Source organism: Poecilia latipinna, unplaced genomic scaffold (assembly GCF_001443285.1).
Source record: "Poecilia latipinna isolate Pla-1442-1.1 unplaced genomic scaffold, P_latipinna-1.0 Scaffold458, whole genome shotgun sequence".
NCBI classification, from domain to species: domain Eukaryota; kingdom Metazoa; phylum Chordata; class Actinopteri; order Cyprinodontiformes; family Poeciliidae; genus Poecilia; species Poecilia latipinna.
The window spans coordinates 141,786-162,665 of record NW_015113074.1 but is presented as its reverse complement, the minus strand read 5'-3'; the positions used below and the strand labels follow the sequence as shown (position 1 = coordinate 162,665).

The 20,880-nt window shown below is 39.8% G+C and overlaps 1 protein-coding gene across 1 annotated transcript in view; it reads left to right on the top strand.

Annotated features, from left to right (window-relative positions):
• The window catches only part of drosha (drosha ribonuclease III), a 138,795-nt gene that overhangs the window by 85,701 nt on the left and 32,214 nt on the right, over positions 1 to 20,880 (top strand). The window contains exons 24-25 of the mRNA XM_015038954.1: positions 7,978 to 8,022; positions 15,826 to 15,983. Of these exons, the coding sequence (XP_014894440.1) occupies positions 7,978 to 8,022; positions 15,826 to 15,983 (203 nt within the window). The remainder of the gene's footprint in view (positions 1 to 7,977; positions 8,023 to 15,825; positions 15,984 to 20,880) is intronic.

Here is a 20,880-nt window from a genome sequence, read left to right as displayed (position 1 = left end):
AAAAAGGAGTTGGTGAAACATGGAGAAAGCCTGTACTCACTCAGGCTAATGCAAGCTAGTGGCTAATTGAGGTCAAGCTAATTGCAACTGAGGGTGAAGCTAGTTTCTGATCAGGCTAACAGCTACTCAGAATCATGCTAACTCTTATGCTAACTAACTCAGAGACAAGCCACTTCTAAGAAAGCTAACAGCTACTCTGTCAGGCTTACTGCTATCCAAGCTATGGCTATTCAGGATCAAGCTAACGTCTTTAAATTTTCTAATTTTCTCAAGTTACTAATGTGTTTTATTGCAACTTTCATTGTAAAGTGGACAGGAAACAGGCAAAATCTGTAGTTTCCTAGGTCTTTTCTTGAAAAATCTAGTAAATACCTCTACGAGTTCTGCTTGGTTGGATTCACATACCTAAATCGGTCCTCATTGCCGCAGTTGCATGACAAAAATCGCGTCATTTTGATGTCAGCCTCATGTTGTTCACTTTTCCCCTGGTCAAGTCAAAGATCAAATCAGGAGAATTGGGGCTTGAATAGTTTCTCCTTAAAGAAGATCCAGTGTTGAGGAAGATCACTGTATATTCAGTCAGTGTGACAGTAGAAATCAATGGTGAGAGGAAGTTGTTTTGTCCTCACGCCCTTTAGGTCTTCAGGTTGAGCAAAAGTTCCCAAGGTGCATAAAGATGCAACGATGAGCCAATCTCTTTCCTTCCTTCTGCCTCGTTTCTCCAATCTTGGTTCTGTAAGAAAGACTCTTTAAGAGGGAATTCTGTCATTCCGCACCAAAATCCACATTTTTGAAAAACAAATGTTATATATTGGTTAGTAATGGCATTTTCCACACCCATAGAGAATATTAAAAATAAAAATCCTACCTGTGCCTCGCAGGAAAAGAACTGAAATTGCATTCAACAAATGACTCACTTGTTTGCAACAAATTGAGAAGAAGTTGAGATTGTTTTCAACTCCAGTTTGAGATCCTCAGACATTCAGATGGAGGATTGAAATAGTGTGGCTTGTCAGCCCCCTGCTGAATCCTCCTGATGGCTGTTCTGTCACACAAAGCCGAGAGGAGGCAGATGGACAAAAGACCAGAAAGCCAAACACCAGCCGTGTGGCGGGTGCGATGGCTACGGGGGTGGGGAACAGAGACGGACAGCCAGGCTCTGAGATCCACACAAGCCGCTTGGATCCTGCTGCACTTCCACTCCGACTCTGCAGAAAGGCTCTTTACACAGCACATTACTGAAACTAATGAGATGAGGTGCGAAACTGAAGCACTTTACATTTTTCTCTATCAAACTGTGGAGATTTTTTGCTGCTCTGGCGATTTTTTTCCTTTACATCTTTACATCTTTTCCTCCTGTGGAACAGTCTGTTGTGACTTTACCTTAAGGGATGCTTCACATCGCCAGCTGGAAGAACTTGTTCTGGTGCAAATCATTAACATAGAGAGAAATAAGGACATTATTTTAAACAAGATTCTGACACAATCTGAAAAATTAAAGTTGAATAAAAATGTATAGGATGAGTCCATTGGTCCCTCCAATCAATAAATCAAGTTTATTTTCTAGGATATTTCAGCAACACTGCAGTTCAAAGTTTTTTACATCGTGAAAACAAGTAAAAGCAACATCATACAATCAACAGTTGTAAAAACCAATAAACAAACATTACATTTAGTCAAGAATAATCAATACACCTGAAGTATGTTGGTCAATCTTCATTTATTATGGTTCAAAAGTAAATCTAAGCCGGTGGAATTTTCAGTGTTTCAGCAGTTCTGTTGTTTTCTGGAAGTTTGTTCCAGATTCGTGGTGCATAGAAGCTGAATGCTGCTTCTCCATGTTTGGTTCTGGTTCTGGGTGCAGAACCAAACATGGAGAACCAGAACCAGAAGGTTCTGGATGCAGAACCAGAATCATCCATTTTACACAGTAAATTAAAAGTGAAATGTATGTAACAATAAATTAATGCCTCATCAAACAAAAGCTTCAGCATTTTAACTGAAACGACTAATCGCAATAATTGTGATAAATTATCAAAATAACCGTCTAATTTAGTAATCGATTAGTTGCTAACTGGAGTTTACAGACTTAAAAAAATACTGTATAAAAATATATACATTCTGCATTTAAGATGAGCAAAGAACAAAAATAGAAAATATGCTGCATACAGAAAACGGTGGCTTTTACTTTCCAATAATTATAATTGGTTAAACAAATCAATAATCAACAGATTAATCCTACGCTGTATTGATATTAAGTTGATTAGAAAAGGCTGAGATTTTCACATGATGGGAAAAAGTATTTCTTTAGCTGCAGATCCATCATTTGCTACAAAAGTTTAGTAAAGAAATGTTACTGCATTCTGGGCAAATCAATGTTATTTTTAAAATTATCCGTTTAATTGCATATTTTAATGTATTTCTAAAAGGCTTAATCTTTTTTATTCAGTAATCTTAAAATTTACAGTTTTGATATGTCAAACTATTATGTTTTTTAATACAAAACATAGATATTTTTGTGTCCTACCTCATTATCTTGGCACAAAAACGTGCACACATTTGATCTAAACACTCAATTACACCAAACATCCATGTTTAATTCTCACCTGGCTCCACTGTTCTTGTTTCCCTGCTTCCTCTAATCAGTTTGGCATTCATAGCAGGAGCCAAACCGTCTATTTCCGTCCCCACAGTTTTCCCTCCCAGCACATCACCTTTCCCAGGCTCCGGTTCCCAAAACAACAGGCCTTTATGTCGCCTCAGATGGAATCTAGCCTCATTGCACACGGAAGCCTGGAGGAGACAATACATGCTAATTTGCTAATGACATTACTGTGGAGGTTATTAAAGCGTCGACGGAGAGGCAGGAGGCGTCATCTTCAGGGGGAAGCTGCTCGATTGCTCCCAACCTGGACTCGACGGCGATATTGCGTCGGAGACGTTAATGCCACCGTTCCGACCTGAGGGAAGTGCCTCTTTTAGGAGCACTCACAATAATGGTCTCTCTGGACGCCCATGGGCTAATCTGTTGGATTTCATTAACACTGCCGCGCAGACACATGCACCTCCAAACACCAAACTGCACAAAGGTTGCTGTGACAACTATGGCGGTCACCATGGTGCTGGGATAATGACTTTTTTGGAAATACGGCATTGTGACGGGCTTTTTTTTCACAGGTGGGCACAATAAACAAAATGGTTTCCAGCTGGCTTCGTTTCCTCTTCCTGCTTCATGGAGATTTTTTTTGTTTCTGAAATGGAAAAAATGAGTCAGCAAGGCACCGAAAAACAAAATCTTACCAAGTTTTATTATCTAGTTTCTAGTGCAAATATCTTACTACACTTAAAATCAGACAAAACTAACTTAAAACTAAGTTTTCAGCTACATACTGGGGAAAAAGTTAAAAAAAATTTTAGTTCCACTGGCAAATTATTTCACTTCTAATAAGACATTTTCCTGTGTTGTAGTTGCAATAATCTGCCAATGGATCAATATTTTGTCCTGCTGAAAAATGACTAGTTTTGTCTTAATTCAAGTGTACCAAGATATTTATACTTGGTAAGATTTTCTGTTTTTGCAGTGTGATCTTCATTGAACTCTTCAGACCCAAGACTCAGTTCATCCTGAATTGGTAACAGAACCATCATTTTATCAATATGCTAATAAAATGAGTCCTTCCTTGCTAATATCTTACAAAATAAGTCATTTTCTCGTTCGCTTTCACTGTTTCAAGCACTGGAAATTTCATAGTAGGGAAATTTAAAACGGCACCTCGACTGTTCGCTGACAGAAAGCTCTTTGGACTCCTTTTATGTTCGTATTGATCAGCAGTGCCATCTTCTATCGACCTTCCCGCCGCAATACCGCGTTTGATGGATTGATTGGCAGCTTGCAGCAGGAGACCAATTTGTCAGGGAGCATTGGACCTTGTCAGAGAAGAAGTGGTAGATGGCCTTCAGTCCCAGGGGCGGTCCGGTTCGGCAGGGAGGGCAGGTGGGGCGCTGTGGGCTGTTCAGCCTGCTTGTGAGGCCAAAGTTTGAGCTAAAACTGATTCCTGATTCAAGACTTGCGCTTACTAAACTTATTTCTGTCATGTGTTGTAGACATCACTGCTCTTTTGTGTTTTTGCAAATGTCTCCCACGCAGTTTGCAAAGTTTTACCAAATATGAGCAAAGTTTTTATTTTGTCACTTTCTTCCTGAAGGGATGAAGTTATTGGTACAAAGAGAAACGAAACATAAACAAGTCAACCGTTTGCTGACAAAACTCACAGGAAGTTTGTCCTCCTTATTCATAACCATCGCTAGACCTGAACTGTGAGCTAATATTGTTTTTACATGTTTATTCTGTTTTGTATAACTTCACGTGCTGATAAAATCTTGCCCGTTCACATTTCATCGGCTTATTTTTTTTCTGTAGTTTTTAATAATTTGATTACATTTGAACTACAACTCACTCGATGATGAAATCTTTCAAAAAATGTTTACCTTTTTCATATTGGGTGAAGACATGTCTAACTTTGCTGTTGAGCTACAGTTTCATTAGATGGATTAGAACATTTTTAGTGAATTTGCACCAAAAGTAATCCAGTTAGATTTTTTTTTAAACAATTTTAATGAATTTGTACAAAAACAAACAAAAAAAACAAAACAAAATCCAACACCAGTAGACGTTCCATATTTAAAATAAATCTATTTTTACATTTTATTTTGCTCCATAAAAACAACCAGTATTGACTTTAATTGCTAAACAGTTCAGGAATGCAGGTAGAGCACAAAAGGTATTGTTAAAGATTATATTTCTCTAAAATATTTGAATTTGCTTGAACAGGTTATGGGCCACATTAAACATATAAATGACTTATAATGGTCTCATTTTACATCACAGAAATCTTTTACTATCCCCTGTAGATGACAAGTGATTGCACTATACCACTTTTAATTTTGCATCTAATTTTTTTCACTTGTATTATAAACTGTGCAGTTGACTATTTCCCCCCCTTGTTTGTAACCAGAGGTAAATCTTCCAAACGGCTGTGATTCAGCTGCTGCACATGATGATTTGTGGCCCCAGTAATTACACCTTCCTTCTGCTGGAAGAGAGAGAAAGAAGAAAAGAGTAAAAATATTGTTATTCTGAAATGCCCCACTCGATGCCGGCTTAATCATCGTCTGCCTTGTCTTTAGGATGGCTGTAATTGAAACATTAGCTGTTCAGGTCTATATGCGGCATGTGGGTGGCTCGTGTGCGCCCTGTGGATTAGTTTTAATCAAAAACCCCGATCACAAGCCGATTCGTCTCGTATGTACTTCACTGCATCCATTTGTTTCTCTCCTTTGCTTCCCTTTGCAGTTCCTTCTTGTGTGTGCACATGTTTTAGATTGCGTTACAGTCGTGTGTTTTTTTAAGAACCAATACTGTGACTGAAACAAGGCTGTGATAACATGAGATCCATTAGCCGGTGCTATCGATGGTCTTTAAGTGATCTCCACAGCCAGAGAGTCTTTTGTTCACAAGCAACGCCATGTATCCGGCGCCTTCCACCTCCAGTCCCAATCTTGGATACAGGCAACCAAAAGGAAGCATTCACTCAAACGTATTGACCGCCGTCATGAATTTTTCATTGGCTGCTCAAGGCGATGGGCTGCCAGCTGGGTGTGTTGAGAAAATGAGGCTCCCACTCAATACCAATGGCCACACACACCCTCCTGTCCATTGCATTTTAAAGTTTATCTTCTTGAACCTTTTAAACACCTGAGTGATACTGTGCTTTAGAGGACCTGTCCACTTCTCTGTACCACTATGAATCACTCAACATTAGAGCATAAAACTGCCTTTTGCTCCTTTCTCCTTGGCAACAGCTTGAGCACTTACTCTCCCCCCTCTCCCTTGGTACTGTATGCTTTCCCAGCCCTCCATCTCTTTTCCATTTAATCTATAAAGTTACCTCTGAGCAACGTTGAAGAAACTTGTTGATTTTTGTACACATTTGCCTCTTCAGGAAAGGTAGACAAAGTGTGTTTCTCCCTGGAGAAAATATTCCTCCCAAAGCTACAGCCTACCAACCCGCCTGTCAGCAACATGCTGTGTTTTCCACTCAGATACACCTCACAACCTCCCGTTTACCATCTCTGCAGTGCGTTGTCAGTTCTGAGTACTGACGGTATCAGAAAATGAGATGAAATGCATAGTGTGCAGATAAAGATGTCCATTGTACCAGCTGTAGGATGGTTTTTTTCCTCACCACTTGTTCCCAATAACTTACTAAAACTCAAAACATTCAGTAAAATATGTATTAAATAACTTTACCCACTTATCCATGCTTGGTTGTGGAGGGGCAGGTTCCAGTCTCCATTGGATGAGAGGTGGAGTACACAGGTTGCCACGGCAACAGAGGGACACGTCCTCTGCTGAGGACAATTTAGGGTAACCTGTTAACCCAATGGTCATGTTTTTGAACTCTGGGAAGAAGCCGGAGTACCCAGAGAAAACCCACACAGGTACAGAGAGAACATGCTAACTTTGTTAGAAACGGAGATTCTCATGGGAATATCAAGCTAACGACTTAAACGGCTAAAGGGCCACCAAGGTAAAGGGAGCTCAGCTACACCTGCTGCACCTAGGTGGATGGTTTAAATACATCTAACAATAGGGAATTAATTATTAACTTGAGTAACTGTTAGCATAATGAATGAATGAATATACTTTATTAATCCCCACAGGGAAAATTGACATCAAGTAGTTTTTGATGCCAATAGTTAGCTTTCTTAACGTCTAGCTTGACTAACATTTAACATAAATAGCCACTTGACTGAATAGTTACTAGCTTCAGCATCCATTAGTAGAAACCGTTATCATGATAAAAAATTGTTGGCTCAAGGAATTGCTTGTGCTAGCAGATCTTAGCTTGTGTGGCTTTTAGCTGGAGAAGCTAAGGTAGTAATAACATTTAGCATGCTCCGGCCAACAGCCGGTATGTTGGTAGGAAAAGTTATTACTTTGAGTAGCGTAAATAGTTAATGATCGAAAGAGGTGTTGGCTTCAGAGTAGCTGTTAGCATGATTCTTTTAAGAATATACACATTCAACAAAGTCACTCTGAATGTTGTGTACAATCTCTGGGGAAAGATTTTTGAAAAACAGATATTCTTATGGGGCTATAAAGGTAATAATTATCTTTCCTAATAGCTACTCTGTTAAAAAGGTTACCAAGCTAATGTGCGCTCAGCTAAATCTGCTTCACTTTTCTAATTACTAGCTTGAGTAACTGTTAGCATAAGTAATTGTTGATACAAATAATTAGCTCTATTATCACCTAGCTTGAGTAGCATTAAACATGAATAGCTGCTAGCCTGATTAGCTGTTAGCTTCAGCATCCATCAGTGAAAATAACTATTACCATTTTTAAAAAAAATTCTACTGGAGTAGCTGTTAGCAATAATTGCATTTAGCATAATTAGGCCAACAGCTAGTATGTTGGTAGGAAAATTATTAGCTTGAGTTGCTTAAGTAGTTGATGATAGAAATAACTTTTAGCTTTTTCTATATTTTCTACTTTAGCTTTAAAGTAATTGTTTGCTAGTTTAAAGCCAACAGCAAAGAGCTACTTATACCAAACAGCATTAAACTAGCTACTAGCTACTACAGCACTATTTTGGATTGTTCAAACTAAGGTCAATCTGAATGCTGGTGTGAAGATAAACATTTGTTTTGCTGACAACAATTGCACACAACCAACCTTCAAATAAAATGTACATCCTTTTTGTAATTTTCCCTTTGCTTGAAAGATGAACTGAGGTGTATTAAATTAGTTTTTGAAGAGCAATCAGACTTTCACCTTCAGTCTATTTTTTCATTGATAATTTCCTAATTTGTTTACTTTTTTATAACTGAGTTATTTATAACCTCGAACTTGGAAGACCTTCACGCCATGAATTTCTTCTGCCTTACTCCTCATCTTTGTTTCTGTCTTCACAGGACCTGCGGGAGGTCTGGCTCCACTACCCACCTCACCCCCTGCAGGTTGGTTGAGATGCGATTTATTATTGATGTTTATTTGGTTTCTGTTGCCTCTCATTAAAACTCACCTCATCCATTTGGAGAAAATTGTCTCCTGGTAACCCATAGGCTGTTATTTTTTGCAACGGCTGATATTCATTTTATAACTGTCAAAGTGTTTTCCACCAGCTTTGTTGTGCTGCTTTCCGGTTTTGGTCAAGACCTTAATCCTCTTTCTGATTTACTCTTCTTCAGCAACATTTCACTCTTAGCTTCTCCCTTTCACTCGCTCCGCGTCGTCACCGTCTCTGCTGTACTTTGACTTCCACGCTCCGCAAAGAAACACTGAACATGTCAGCAGTGTTTGTTTGAAATTAGAATTTGGAAGACGAGATCAAAGATGCCATAACAGGATTACGATCCCGAATCACATGAGGTCTCCAGGGACCGCCAGGCATCTTTCTCTCTGATGTGTTTGTAGGAAGAAAGCGTTTCTTTCTCAGAGATTTGGGTTTAAGCTCTCTAAGTGCATGTGCTATAAAGTGTCTCAGCATTTCCACATGTCTGTTTTTACATGTCTGGCCCAAAATAGCTTGTTTCTGTACATGTGTGGCTCCTCATCCGTCTATTTGTCACCTCTAAATGTTAAAGACTCAGAGAGAGAGCCTGGGTGTTTTTGTTAAGCTTGTCAGGGCTCAGGATTAACCGACTGCAGCCAGCACTCCGTTTTCCTAGTGAGCTGCACCGTCCCCAGCAGTGAGTACATGAGCGGGGTGCACCCCCGTGGGTCCACCCCACGACCCGCCACTGCTCTGCGGTGCGAGGTCTGCTTCCATTAGCCACTTCAGAGCAGGAGCCTCATTACTGCACTGGATGCTGCTGCTGTTTCCTCTGGTGGTCCCCTGACATTGGGTTGGTAAACTGTTCCAACTGCATGGCAGCTTGATAGCATCCTGCCCTTTAAACTCAGGAATAATCAGCATTGTGTATAACTTTACATTGTTTTTGTAGTTTTTTTTTTTTTCTGGGACAACTTTTGATCAATACTTCAACAAGTTTTCTGAAGTTATTGTTTTTCCAGCTTTTTTTCTATCCAGTTCTTGTACGTGACCTGAACTTAAATTTTCTCAAAGTGAGTGCTGGATCCAAAAGTAATAAGAACTTTTAACCATTTGAGATTTATTTTAGATAATACAACATTTTCTGAGTAGTTTTTACCATACCTGCTTTTGCCATTGTTAACTGTTAGCTGTTTTTATGTTGTGGCTACCTTCCATAACTGTTAGCCTGAGTAGGCTAACAGTTAGCCTACTCACTGTTAGCTAACTAGCTGTTAGCTTGAGTCACTGATTCTTATTTGTTGGGTGTTTGTTAGCTTTCCCTACCATTTGTTTGGGTAAATGTTAAGTTCAGTATCTGTTAATTGATGTTAGAATGAATAAGATTTAATTTGATTGGCTATGAGAGTGTGTAGCTCTGACCCTTAATAGCTTTAGCTTAAGTGTTTGTTAGCTTGACTTACAGTTAGCTTATGTAGATTTTAGCTGTACTTACTGCAAACTTGGGTAGCTGTTGGCCTGAGTGACTCTTACCTTGTGTAGTTAATAGCATGAATGACCTTTAGCTTGAGTAGTGGTTAGCATAAGTTACATTTTGCTTATTTTACCAATATCATGAGTAGCATAAGTAACTGATAGTGTGAGTAATACCTGTTAGCTTAAATAACCTTAAGCTTATTTAGCTGGTAGCATGAGTAACTTGAGTTCATTGTAGCTCAAATAGCTATTACTGCTGTTAGGTTATGTTAGTTGTATTTTAGTTTAACTGACTTTAAACTACAGACATTGTGTCTGATTTAGTTCCAGACAGTGAGGAAAAACAGGCGGATGTACTTTTTTTATTTGTTGCGTGTAAACTTCTTGTTTCAACTGCAGATAATCACCTCAGAAAGCCAGAACTCATTTGTACTTTATTGAAGATTTTGGTCCATGCTTCATTATCATGATGAATTGACCAGTAGCAGTGTAGTTGTTCAATAATAAAATTGTAAAAAAAAAAAAATAAAATCAACCCCAGAAGAAAAGCAAAGGACTCTGTGAGGATAGTTTGCAGAAGCTGTAAAGCGAGCGTCATTATTCACTCTAATTGTGTGTTTGCTCCAGTCGCTGTTTGCTTAGCTGTTCTCATAAGCCTTAGCAATGAGACTTTCTGAGTGTGTGTAACTCTAGTTGTTTCCTTGGTGAATAGCTCATCAGCTGCTGGAGAGCTAACAACTTAACTTAATTAGTTAACTAATTTTAGCTTGGTTAGCTGTTAGCTTTGGTTGCAACATTAAACTTTTGGAAACCTGCAGCTGCTTGTATAAGATTGCTCAACCCTGAAGACCTGACGGTGGAAACATATCTATTTTTATAGATTGTATCTCTATCTGACATTAATCAGACCAAATCTTTCTTTTTTTAGGTTAGTTGGGATTGCCAAAAGTTTTCTATTTGATGAAGTGTCAAATTTTTAGGCAGGTGTTCGCTTTGGCTATATTATCAGTAACGCCAAACTGTAAAAATGTGAATACTTACTGGGTTTAAACATGGCAGGTGATGTGGATTTGTTTAATGATGGAGGACATGGTCCAAGGAGATCAGTACCTTATATTAAGTTGTGCATGATTATTAGGCAGCTTCTCTTCCTCAGGCAAAAATGAACTAAAAAACTGACTGACTGAAATGTCAAAAAGTGGAAAAAAGGCTTTCATAGGAATGCTGTGCTCTTAAAATTGCTAATATATGGGTGTGTGATCACAGGAACATCAAACATTTTGTTGTAAATACATGCAAAAAAAGATGCTAATTAACTGCCAAAGACTTGAGAAGAATCAAACATGAAACTACGAGGAGTCCATTCTCCATCGGTGCTGCAGAAATGCAGCGTTGCTGTGAGGTGTTCAGAGTTTAAGGTAAGGCAGGGCGGAAACCTGACCACCACCGAACACAAAGAACTATCTGAAGGCCGATTTTTCAAAGGTTTTATGGACTGATGACGAATCAGATGAATGGAGCTCAAAACAGGAAAAAGTCTGCATCATTCATGAAGACCGTGATTTTTAATGCAGGACAAAACTCCATTACATACGTTGAAGTTCCCGAGTGCGTGACTCGCCAGCAAAGAGGCTAAAGATGAAAATCTGTAGGTTTTTTTCACCTTATGAATCTATTTTTTTACGTTTCCTTATAATTGTGCACAAATACATTTAAAACCCCGTTCATATGCACCAAACAAAAAGACACATCCACCTTTTCTCTCTTCACAGTTAAATTAGACCAAACATTTCTCAAATCAGTTACAGTTACCAAAATCATTTTTATTTTTATTTGCCGTGTGTAAACGTCTAGTTTCAACTGTTGATGTACGCCTCATACAACCAAAACCCACTCGTACTTTACTGAAATTTTAGTTCCAAGCTTCATTATCATTCATAGTTATGAATTAACTGGGAGCCGTGTGGTTGTTCAATACCAAAATTATAAAAAATCAACCCCAGAAGAAAAGCAGAAGACCTTGCAAAGATAGTTTGCTGAAGCTGTGAAAGAGTCATTATGCACTCTCTTCTTTTAAACCAAGGCTAAACACACGTTTCTTTTTGAGTAGCCTTAAATGGAACATCATTGATTTAACCTGCATTCTAGTTTTTTATTGCTTTCTTTACAACACTGCAGTGTAATGTTTTGTCTTCATCATGTGAAGCACGTTGGATTTCCTTGGCGAAATGTGCAATGCAAACGTTGCCTGTGTGCATTCAGTGAAATGAGTTCTGCACCACGTTGTGCTGAAACGCCGCTCCGAGTGGAAGAAACCAGGAGTCAAGCAGCAACATGAAAAATCACATTACGGACAAAAACTTCAAAGTTGGAGACTGTAAATGTGGTGTGAAATGGAAATGATGGTTTTAGGACAACATTGCAGTTGTGAAGATGGAAAGAAGAGGAAAGAACATTATGACGGCATTTTGAATCATTAAAATCAGCGTGAAAAACGAAGCCATTGGCCGGTCAAAGAGAAGAGAAAGAAATGTCCGCCATCTTTTCCTTTCTCTGTTTTTTCCCTGTTGGTGATGCATGTTTGGATCCCAAAGCGACCAGCAGCTCTCGGCAAAACCCAAACCTGTTCCAGGAACAGTTTTCTCTGTGGAAACATGCTGCTTTGGAAGGAAATGCCCTAAAAAATTTAGCCAAGTTATAGTTTTAAGGCAATTGTACCAAACTTACAGGGAACATATGCCTTTAGGAAAGTTTCCCATCATCATCACCCTCACATCTAGGAAGTAGAAGGAATTTGTTTAATCTCAACTGAACTTGGAGAGGAAAAGTTTAGTCTGGCTTAATGAGAAATGCAAAATTAACTTTTTGTAGGCTTTTCTATTCCATTTGGGTTTCTACAGCTTCTAAAAACAAACGCTTACACAAAACTGCCCAGTCGGTTTTTGGCAATCAGTTTATGTTTGTTAGTGTCTTGAAAATGAGTCATTTCAAAAACCTTTGAGTAACAATCAACAGGCACCACGCAGTTACCTAGAAACCCAAGCATAGCTCCATCACCTTTGGTCAGCTGGTTGTACCGCTGTTTAATGGCTGCTGGAAAAGTGCTGTGTTTTATTTTGCATTTACCATCCAGAAACCACTTGCTATATTCTGGTTGTGCAGAAGGCTCCACTTCTGCTTTTCAAAGCTGTACAGTTGTACAGTTTTGCTTCTGTTAGCACCCATTTTCATGTGAGTGCATCTTATTTGGATTTAAAGTCAAAAGAGGTCCTAAGACATCTCACTTCGACTAAAATCTCATTATCTAACAATGATTTTCTTTTTAAAAAATGTAATTATGTTTTCTTAGGTAAATCTATTCTAACCTGTTCAAGGAAACATAATAGGCCACCTTTAATGTCACATAAAGGGACAAAGTTTGGTATTTTTGTGCAGTGGATCTAAAACTAAGGTTTGATCTCTCCTAGTTAAATCAGTTCCATCACTTTTTACCAGTTTGCATCCAAACTGGACCAGGCTCTCCTGTTTTCTGGCGTCTTTTCCTCTGCGTGTGACTGAAGAAACATCACATGCTGGAATCTGAAGCAATCTAAAGCCGTTCTTCCCTCGTCATTATAAACATATTTTTTCATGAGTGTTGAAAGCTCCCAAAGTTACAACATGAAGCCCAAAAATTGTTGCTGAAGGGTAACAAGGTGTAACCTAATTTCCTTCCCCACCAAGACGGGGAGGAAGAAGTGAAAGAGGAGCTGCCCTAATGAGGTTTGAGCTGACGGCGGTGGCAGCTCGCCACGGCATGTGTAATTACGCGTGCACACGTCTTTGGCATGCGCCGGGCTTGCCACCGCCGCGCCCTGCGGAGGGATGTGGGGCGCCTCGTGGTTTACAGGCACTTCCTCGTGTTTCCAGTTGATCCCACCAACACCCAGCGCACAGACAAGCTCTCCAGGATAATTTAGCAGAACGTCATTTACGTCGAGTGCGGATTACAAAATTTCTCCTTCGGTTTATCAGGGGGGTACACGAGTGTCGAGCTTGTTGGTGCCGCAGCTCTGATTCCTCCTTCGTTTTGGACTCTGAAAGTGATGCTTTGAAGGCGTTTCAAACATTTTTATATTTATTTATTTCCTCATTGCTTCTGTTGATTCCCCCCTCTCCTCCTCATCCTCTCTTTGCTTCGTTTGAAGCCTTGCTCCTGGCCATTCCCCCGAAGGATAGCTAGCTCCTGTGAGTGCTGAACTCGTCAGATGTTGTTAGTTGTGATTCATGACATTTAAACGCCTCGCGTTAATTAACAGAGGGAATTTATATAAAAAAAGAGAGGCAGGAATGAAATGTTTCTCGGTACGTGCCGGAAGATGGAACCATGACATTACCGGCAGCGCTCCAATTAAAATACTCGGTTTAAAAATACATCTCTGCTCTGCTCGCCGGCTTGCCATGGGAGACTTTGAAAAATGATGCTTTAAGAGAGCGCAGACAAAAAGAAATGTTGGGAAAATAAAGGATCTTCTGAAGAACCTTGATCTGGTGTGTTTGGGAGAACAAAGCAGCAGAAGGTCAGATAAATGTGCTTCAGTTATCTTTGGATGTCCTCGAGAAATTGCATGGATTTCTTCTGGAAAAAATGTTTTGGTCAAGCTAACAGTTGCTCCACACAGAGACCAATTAGACGATTCCAGCAGCTTAATTAATGCCCCATAAGAACGTCTGCATGCATTTATTTATTTACTTTTTTTTGACTATTTAAGAATCACAATTCCTTAATTAATGAGCTTAGTCATGAGCAAATATTGTGGTGAAAGACTGAGAGCATTTTATCTTTATTACATGCAAAATAACAATGAAAGTCACACAGTTACTCATGGGGCTCAAACAATTAATCGAGATTAATCAATTGTTGAAATCGGCAAATTTAGTGATTTAATAATTAACTAGAGCATACACTCAAAAAAGGCAATTTTGCTAAAAAATAAAATAAAATAAACCAAAGCTGCACGAAGATGAAAACCCCTTTCTGCGTAAAAATATGTCTTGGCCAAAACTCCTTAGTTTCATCCAGCTCAGATTCACTACAGGAACATTATAGCATTTTAATCAATAAAATGTTTTTTCTCATTTAACCTTCCTGTAGTTTTAGAGCGACGCTCATGAGGAGCGCGGTGAATGTCACGGTCGGCATTGCCCCGTCAGACCGTCGGTGCCCGAAACCACACAATGGAAAAACAAATGTGTCAGTGCGACCCCGACTCTTAAGGTCGCAGGAGGGTTAAGGAAAGAATTTGTTTATTTGCATCTTTTAATGTATTTCTGATATTGGATAATACAAGGATTAAGTCGATGCATGAAAAATCTGTCGGATAAGCCATTTTCTTCACCATTAATCGATTACTGAAATAATTTTTAATTGCAGCGGTGGTTGCTCGTCTTTGATGAACAGGTGACTTTCTGTTCTTGTGAGTCACCAGATGAATCGGCTGTAAGAAATGCCAGAGAGGTAAAAGGAGCTGATTGAATGAATGACTGAGCGGCTCCGTCTGCTGCAGATCATCTGTTTGATTAGAGGTAAAAATATGCAAATGGCACCAAGCACTGGGAGGACTGGGAGAACTGGGAGGACTGGGAGGACTGGGAGGAAAGGTTTTAAATAATGAAGACGTTTCTTCATCACTAGCCCGGCGGCCCTCAGGTTGAATTTATATGAGCGTAAAACCTATTTAACTGAGGAACGCCTGAAAGGAGGCACAGACTCATCCATCCCTCCATCCGTCCAGCCATCCCTCCATCCGTCCAGCCATCCGTCCAGCCATCCCTCCATCTGTCCGATTCCACTGTTATGCCATCTCTCCCATCCTTTAATCAGTTATTTTTCATCCATCCATCCGTCTGATACTACTGCTAAGGTTTAACGGGTCCAAAGTGAAACCCGGGTTTCACCTCTGTCTCTCCAGAACCTTTCTGGACCCCAGTGATGTTTGTAGTCCTTCCACAGGTCCTAGATTGACCTGTTGTCTTTACTTCAGATCAGGAGAGACTGTTAAAGTCGTCTTCATCTTTCTGGTTGATGACCTTTGACCTCAGACCCTGAGGATCTAACTCATCTTGTTTTCTTAATTAATAAACCAAGTCAGAACTGGAATCTGGTGCATTCAGATGGATTTATCTTGTTTTCCTGCTGATCTTCACTAACAAGAGTTAGAGGAGGTTTATAGGAGGTTGTACAGATTCAGGACCTTTGACCTCGTTCCTCGTCTCTGAGCCTCACCTCTCAATCTGTTGTCTCTCCAACCAGGTGCAGGAGCCGCAGTCGGACCGGCAGCTGATTGAAACGTCTCCAGTTCTTCAGAAACTCACCAGCTTCGAGGATTCGATCGGAGTTTTGTTCACGCATGTCCGCCTGTTGGCCAGAGCGTTCACCTTGAGGACAGTGGGCTTCAACCACCTCACCCTGTGAGTCAACTGCAGACGATTACTCACCTGTAAAACTCAGACCCTCTGAAGGTTTCATCTGACCTTCTGTCTGACAGCGTTTCCTAAAACAGTTTGTGATTTGCTTCTTTAGGACACGAATTACATTAAAAACGGTGATTTGTATCTCCGAGCTGCTCTCAGCCACTGCATTTAGTCGTATTTTTTAATTTATTGATATTCTCATTGGAAAAGTTAGAGGAGAAAATAGTAAAAATAGCAATCCCAACAATACAGACAGTTTTAGGGGTTTCAAGCACAATTAATTGGAATTTATTGTCCAAAAATCTACTGAAGGGAGAGTAGCTTTACTAAAACATCCAAGAAATTACTTTGATCAAAGCTAATAATTACATCATCAGACAGACCAAAATATGAAAATGTTGGTATTTTAAGGACAAAAATGACAATAATTCATATTATAAGTAACAAAAGAATTTCCAAATCAGTTTCTTTCAATAACAAACCTATAAAATTAAAACAAAACTGCAGGTCTGTGTCTGGTGAAGTTTGTCATTCAGTGGGTAGAAAATTCAGAAATTTTACTCAAGAGCAGAAATACATCATAATAAAATTATTCAAGTGAAAGTACAGCGTAGTAAAAGTACCCCTTAAAGTAACTTTTTCTAGGTTACTTTGGGTAAATGTAACCAGTTGCTTCCCAGCTCATCTTGAACGTCCTGTCAGGTGAAAGACGGCACACCTTTTATGTTTTTGTGTTTCTCTGGCAGCAGGGCTGATCCCGTCCAATAGAAGAAAAACCCAGGAAACTTTTAAGCCTCCATATCTGTATTCTGTCTCCTAACTGCGAGGCTGTAACCCCAATGCCCCATGGGAAATGCGGTTTTGATTCGCTGGATTGTCCTGGACTGAAGGTTTTCTCTTTCATTTATTTCAGCCACATCTCTCACTCCTCTCTCTGTCTCTCTCCCTCGCTGTCGTGCTTCAGTCCACCTAGTGATTTCTTGGAGTCTTACTTAAATCATTCTTTTTGATGCAGATTTAATTAAGGCTGGCTTCGCTATACATCCTCGGTGCGTGCTGCGCTCAGAGAGGGAGAGAGCGGCCATGCACATGTGGTTTCTGCTCTGTTTTTCTCTGTTAATTGCGGCGTCTCGCAGCAGTGCTGCAACGCCCCTGACTTTGAAAATGTTTTTTTTTTCCTTTCCTGCGCCGTGACGTTTATTCGATAGTCGGAGGGGAAAAAGTTGCAAACTTTCTATAGGAATTGATCTGTCGTTGTTGTGTAGCTGTCCTCATTTATTCATACCATGTAATTTTTAAAAAATTAAAATTTTCATTAACCCGCCTTCCGGCTAATGAGGCTCTCCTCCAGAATTTTATTATTTTTTCCTCCATTCAGTCTTGGAGAGGCTTATTTGCAATAGACGCTCGGCTCACTTCTGAGCTTTCCAACTCTACACAATAGTGGGTTTGACAGCTAAAGCAAATTAGGCTTGGCAGCGCGTGTTTGATATCTTATTGGCAGGTTGCGCTCTGTAATTGCTTGCTTAGGTTGGCCACAAGGACACTTCTCTGTGTTAGTGCACACCGTCTGCACACACACACACACACACACTCCTGAGCATGCTCTAATCCATCACTTAAATGTCAAACCTCTCTCCAGTCGGGGTCAGTCGAGTTGATTAGAGGTCCAGAGCTTTGTCTCCTCCTGAGCTTTACTTTGAGGACTTTCCAACTCAAGGTTGAAAGCGATATTTTCCAACTCGACGGCGAAGGTTTCTACTTGTTTCAGCCGAATCCGATCGCCTGTCCTGCAGCAAAACGAGAGGGGAAAGAGCCGATGCGTTTTAATTTATGTTCATCAGCTCGTTGGTAGCCGAAGGCACGTTGACCCAAATACAGCCGAGCGACGGCTGCCCACGAGGACCAAAGGTCGCGGCGAAGTGGGTCACGGTGTGGAGATGGAGCGCAGAACGAGGTCAGAGAACGGAAAGGAGACTCAGACGATAAGGAAGGATGTGGAGATGGGACGGCGGGTGACCTTTGGCCTTTCACTTTGAGGAGGACTGGAGGACAAGCTGACCCACATGGTGAAGAAGATGCCAGAAGAAACACAGGAGAAGTCGTGGAGCGCTGCAAAAACACAATTTTACCAAATATTTTTGGCAATATCTGGAAGAATGAAGAAAAAAAGGTCGACTGCAGACTCAGTTCCTCCTTCTAAGGGATTATTTCTCAAAATATGTTAGTTTTCAGCCACATTCTGTCTATTTATGGGCACAGCAAAAATGAAAACATGACATTCTTGTAATTAAACAGAAATAACCTTAGCCTGGCCCTAAAACTCCTTTGTACAGCACAGAAAAGGGATTTTTTAACTGAATGCCACTTTTTGGAAATATTTTCTGTCATTTCTGTTTTTAGAAAAGAAAGCGAACAGATAAAAGTATAGATTAAAACTGTCTGGTATGAAAGATGATATTTTATTTTTACACCATATAGTGTCAAAAAAGTGAAAACAATAGAAATCTGTAATGGATGAGTGAATACGTTTTCACTGCACTTCAGATGAAGTCGGGTGTTTATTTATGCGCTGCACATTTTCTAAAGAACTCTCAATTCCCAGCCAACAAATTGCCCAAAGTAGTTGCACTTGAATTGGACACAAGTGTCCATACAGAACCAGAACATTATTTCCCTCAGAGCCACGAGGAAAATTATTTTAAAGAAAAAAAATAAAAATGGACAGGCTTTTTCTTTTTGATTGGGCAGCCTTATTTCTGCCTGCTCAGAAGTGATGTTAGAGGCATTTTAGATCAAATTCAAAGGTGAATAAAGACCTCGGTTCCACACTTTACCTCAATTTCCTCCAGCTTTTCTGGAGAATTGTCACTGAAGCGAATAAAGGAGGCTCCTTTTGTGCAGCTGCACACATTCCTCTCTGACCCGCTCTATCTCCTCCTTTTTTGTCCTCCATCTTTTTCCCTTATTCACTTCCTTTCTGGCTGTCACCCCGCTGCTTCCTGCCCACCTCGACCTCCTGTTGGAAGTGAAATCAGCATCTTTTCGCTTCCCTCTCGTCCTGCAGCTCTGGGTTTTCAGAAATCAGGTGTTTCCGACGTTCAACCCTGAAAGTCTGGGGATGATTTCTCCCCAGTCTCGCTCGTTCTCCGCCTCGGCTTTTCACGCTCTCATGAGCCGTGGCGGAGCCTTTTCATTAAGAAGCCCTCTGATTATTTTTAATGTGGGCATCAAGCGGTGTCCCTCTCCCCCAACGGTTCGCCGTCCTGGACCTCAAAGACGCAGTAAAAGGGGAAGAAAAGTGGCTCCAACTTAAAGCTTATCCTCCGCTCTTACATAAGCTCCTCTACAGTCTTTAAATTAAAATCAACTTCTTTATTTTTCCGGTTTTAAACATTCAAATTGCATCAGACTTTAATTCCTCTCCAGTTTTTTAAATGGACTAATCCTCCTGTGGTGCTAATGCGGTAAACTTAGTATCAAACAGGAAGTTTGAAAGTCGGTTATTTATCAGTTTAATTGTAGCTGGAAATGTTTCAGAGGGACAAAAACACACAGATCCCAGTTTAATTATTCAGTAAGCAAAGATGGAGTGAACATTTTACAGTATCTTAAGGAAAAACTAAGTACACTCTATTATTTAGCAGTCTGTTGAACCAACATTTAGCAGTTTTGTCTCTTTAAAGGGACAGTGTCATATAAAATTGACTTTTTTTATTTATTTTTTTAGCTTTCCCTCCTCAAAAACAAACCTGGAGTGTTAAGATTTTTTCATGCATGTTTGAGAAATCCTATCATGTTCATGGCAACATTCAGCTGTGCAAAACACCTGGGTGGACGTAGCCCCGCCTCCAAGGACGAAACTCCTCCCCTCACTGAGCTCCTTCAAACTCGCCAGCAGCAATTAGCAAACACCTTATAGGAGCTACTTCTCAGTGAAACGCTAGTAGAAAGGTTGTTAAAGGGTTAATACAGGAACTATGTTCATGACTTCCTGGAGGCGGAGTTTCAGAAAGAGTAGACATTTCTTAAGTAGCTGCCAGCTGGATAAGCCACTTTATTGAGTGGTGATAGTCTAAGCTAGAGTAGCCATTAGCTTGAATTACCACTTTCCTGAAAAGGTTGTAAAGGTGTAGTCCAAGTAGCCATTAGCTTGAGTACTTCTAAGTTTGAGTAATTGACAGTTTCAGTAGACATTAGCTTGCATAGCTGCTAGCCTGGTACTTAGCTTATAAGTTACAGCTAGCTAATTTATAGCTTGAGTAGCTTTTAGCTTTAGTGAGTATTATTACAACAATTAGGAATCTGAAAGCTTCATTAGCCGTAGCTTAATGATTCTCCAAACTATAAATAGTTTGCTCAACCTCTACTGCAGTAAATATGAACTTCTGCTTTAAATCCCAAAGAAACGCATCAGACCAAGAGAGAACTTTAAAATCAATGTGTTTGGCTTTGAATTAAAACATAACCACCACACTTTCTGGACTTAGCAACAGAGCAGTACAAAAACAGAAAGTAAATAAATTCACAATTTAAAGCTAATTTAAATTCATACAGCAAGCACCGCTTTAAAAATGTAATTTCAAACTCGTGTTTCTTTGAAATCTGAAACCCTTATTTTTCAGATTTAATGTGTGTTTTGGTCCACATTGAAAACAGTTCAGATTTCTGCACCAAGGCCAATTTTACTTAACAAAATCAAGACAAAAACACAGGATAGTCAGCAACAAACTACAAAATATGACCTTTTTTAAATCATGTAAGTCAAATAGATATATTCTTGTCCCCTCCCAGGCTGATTCTCATTGAACACCAATTGAATATTAGCCTGTTTTCATATGCAAAGCCTTTAAGACAGTTGATTATCATAATTTCTCTTTTGATTAACTAATTG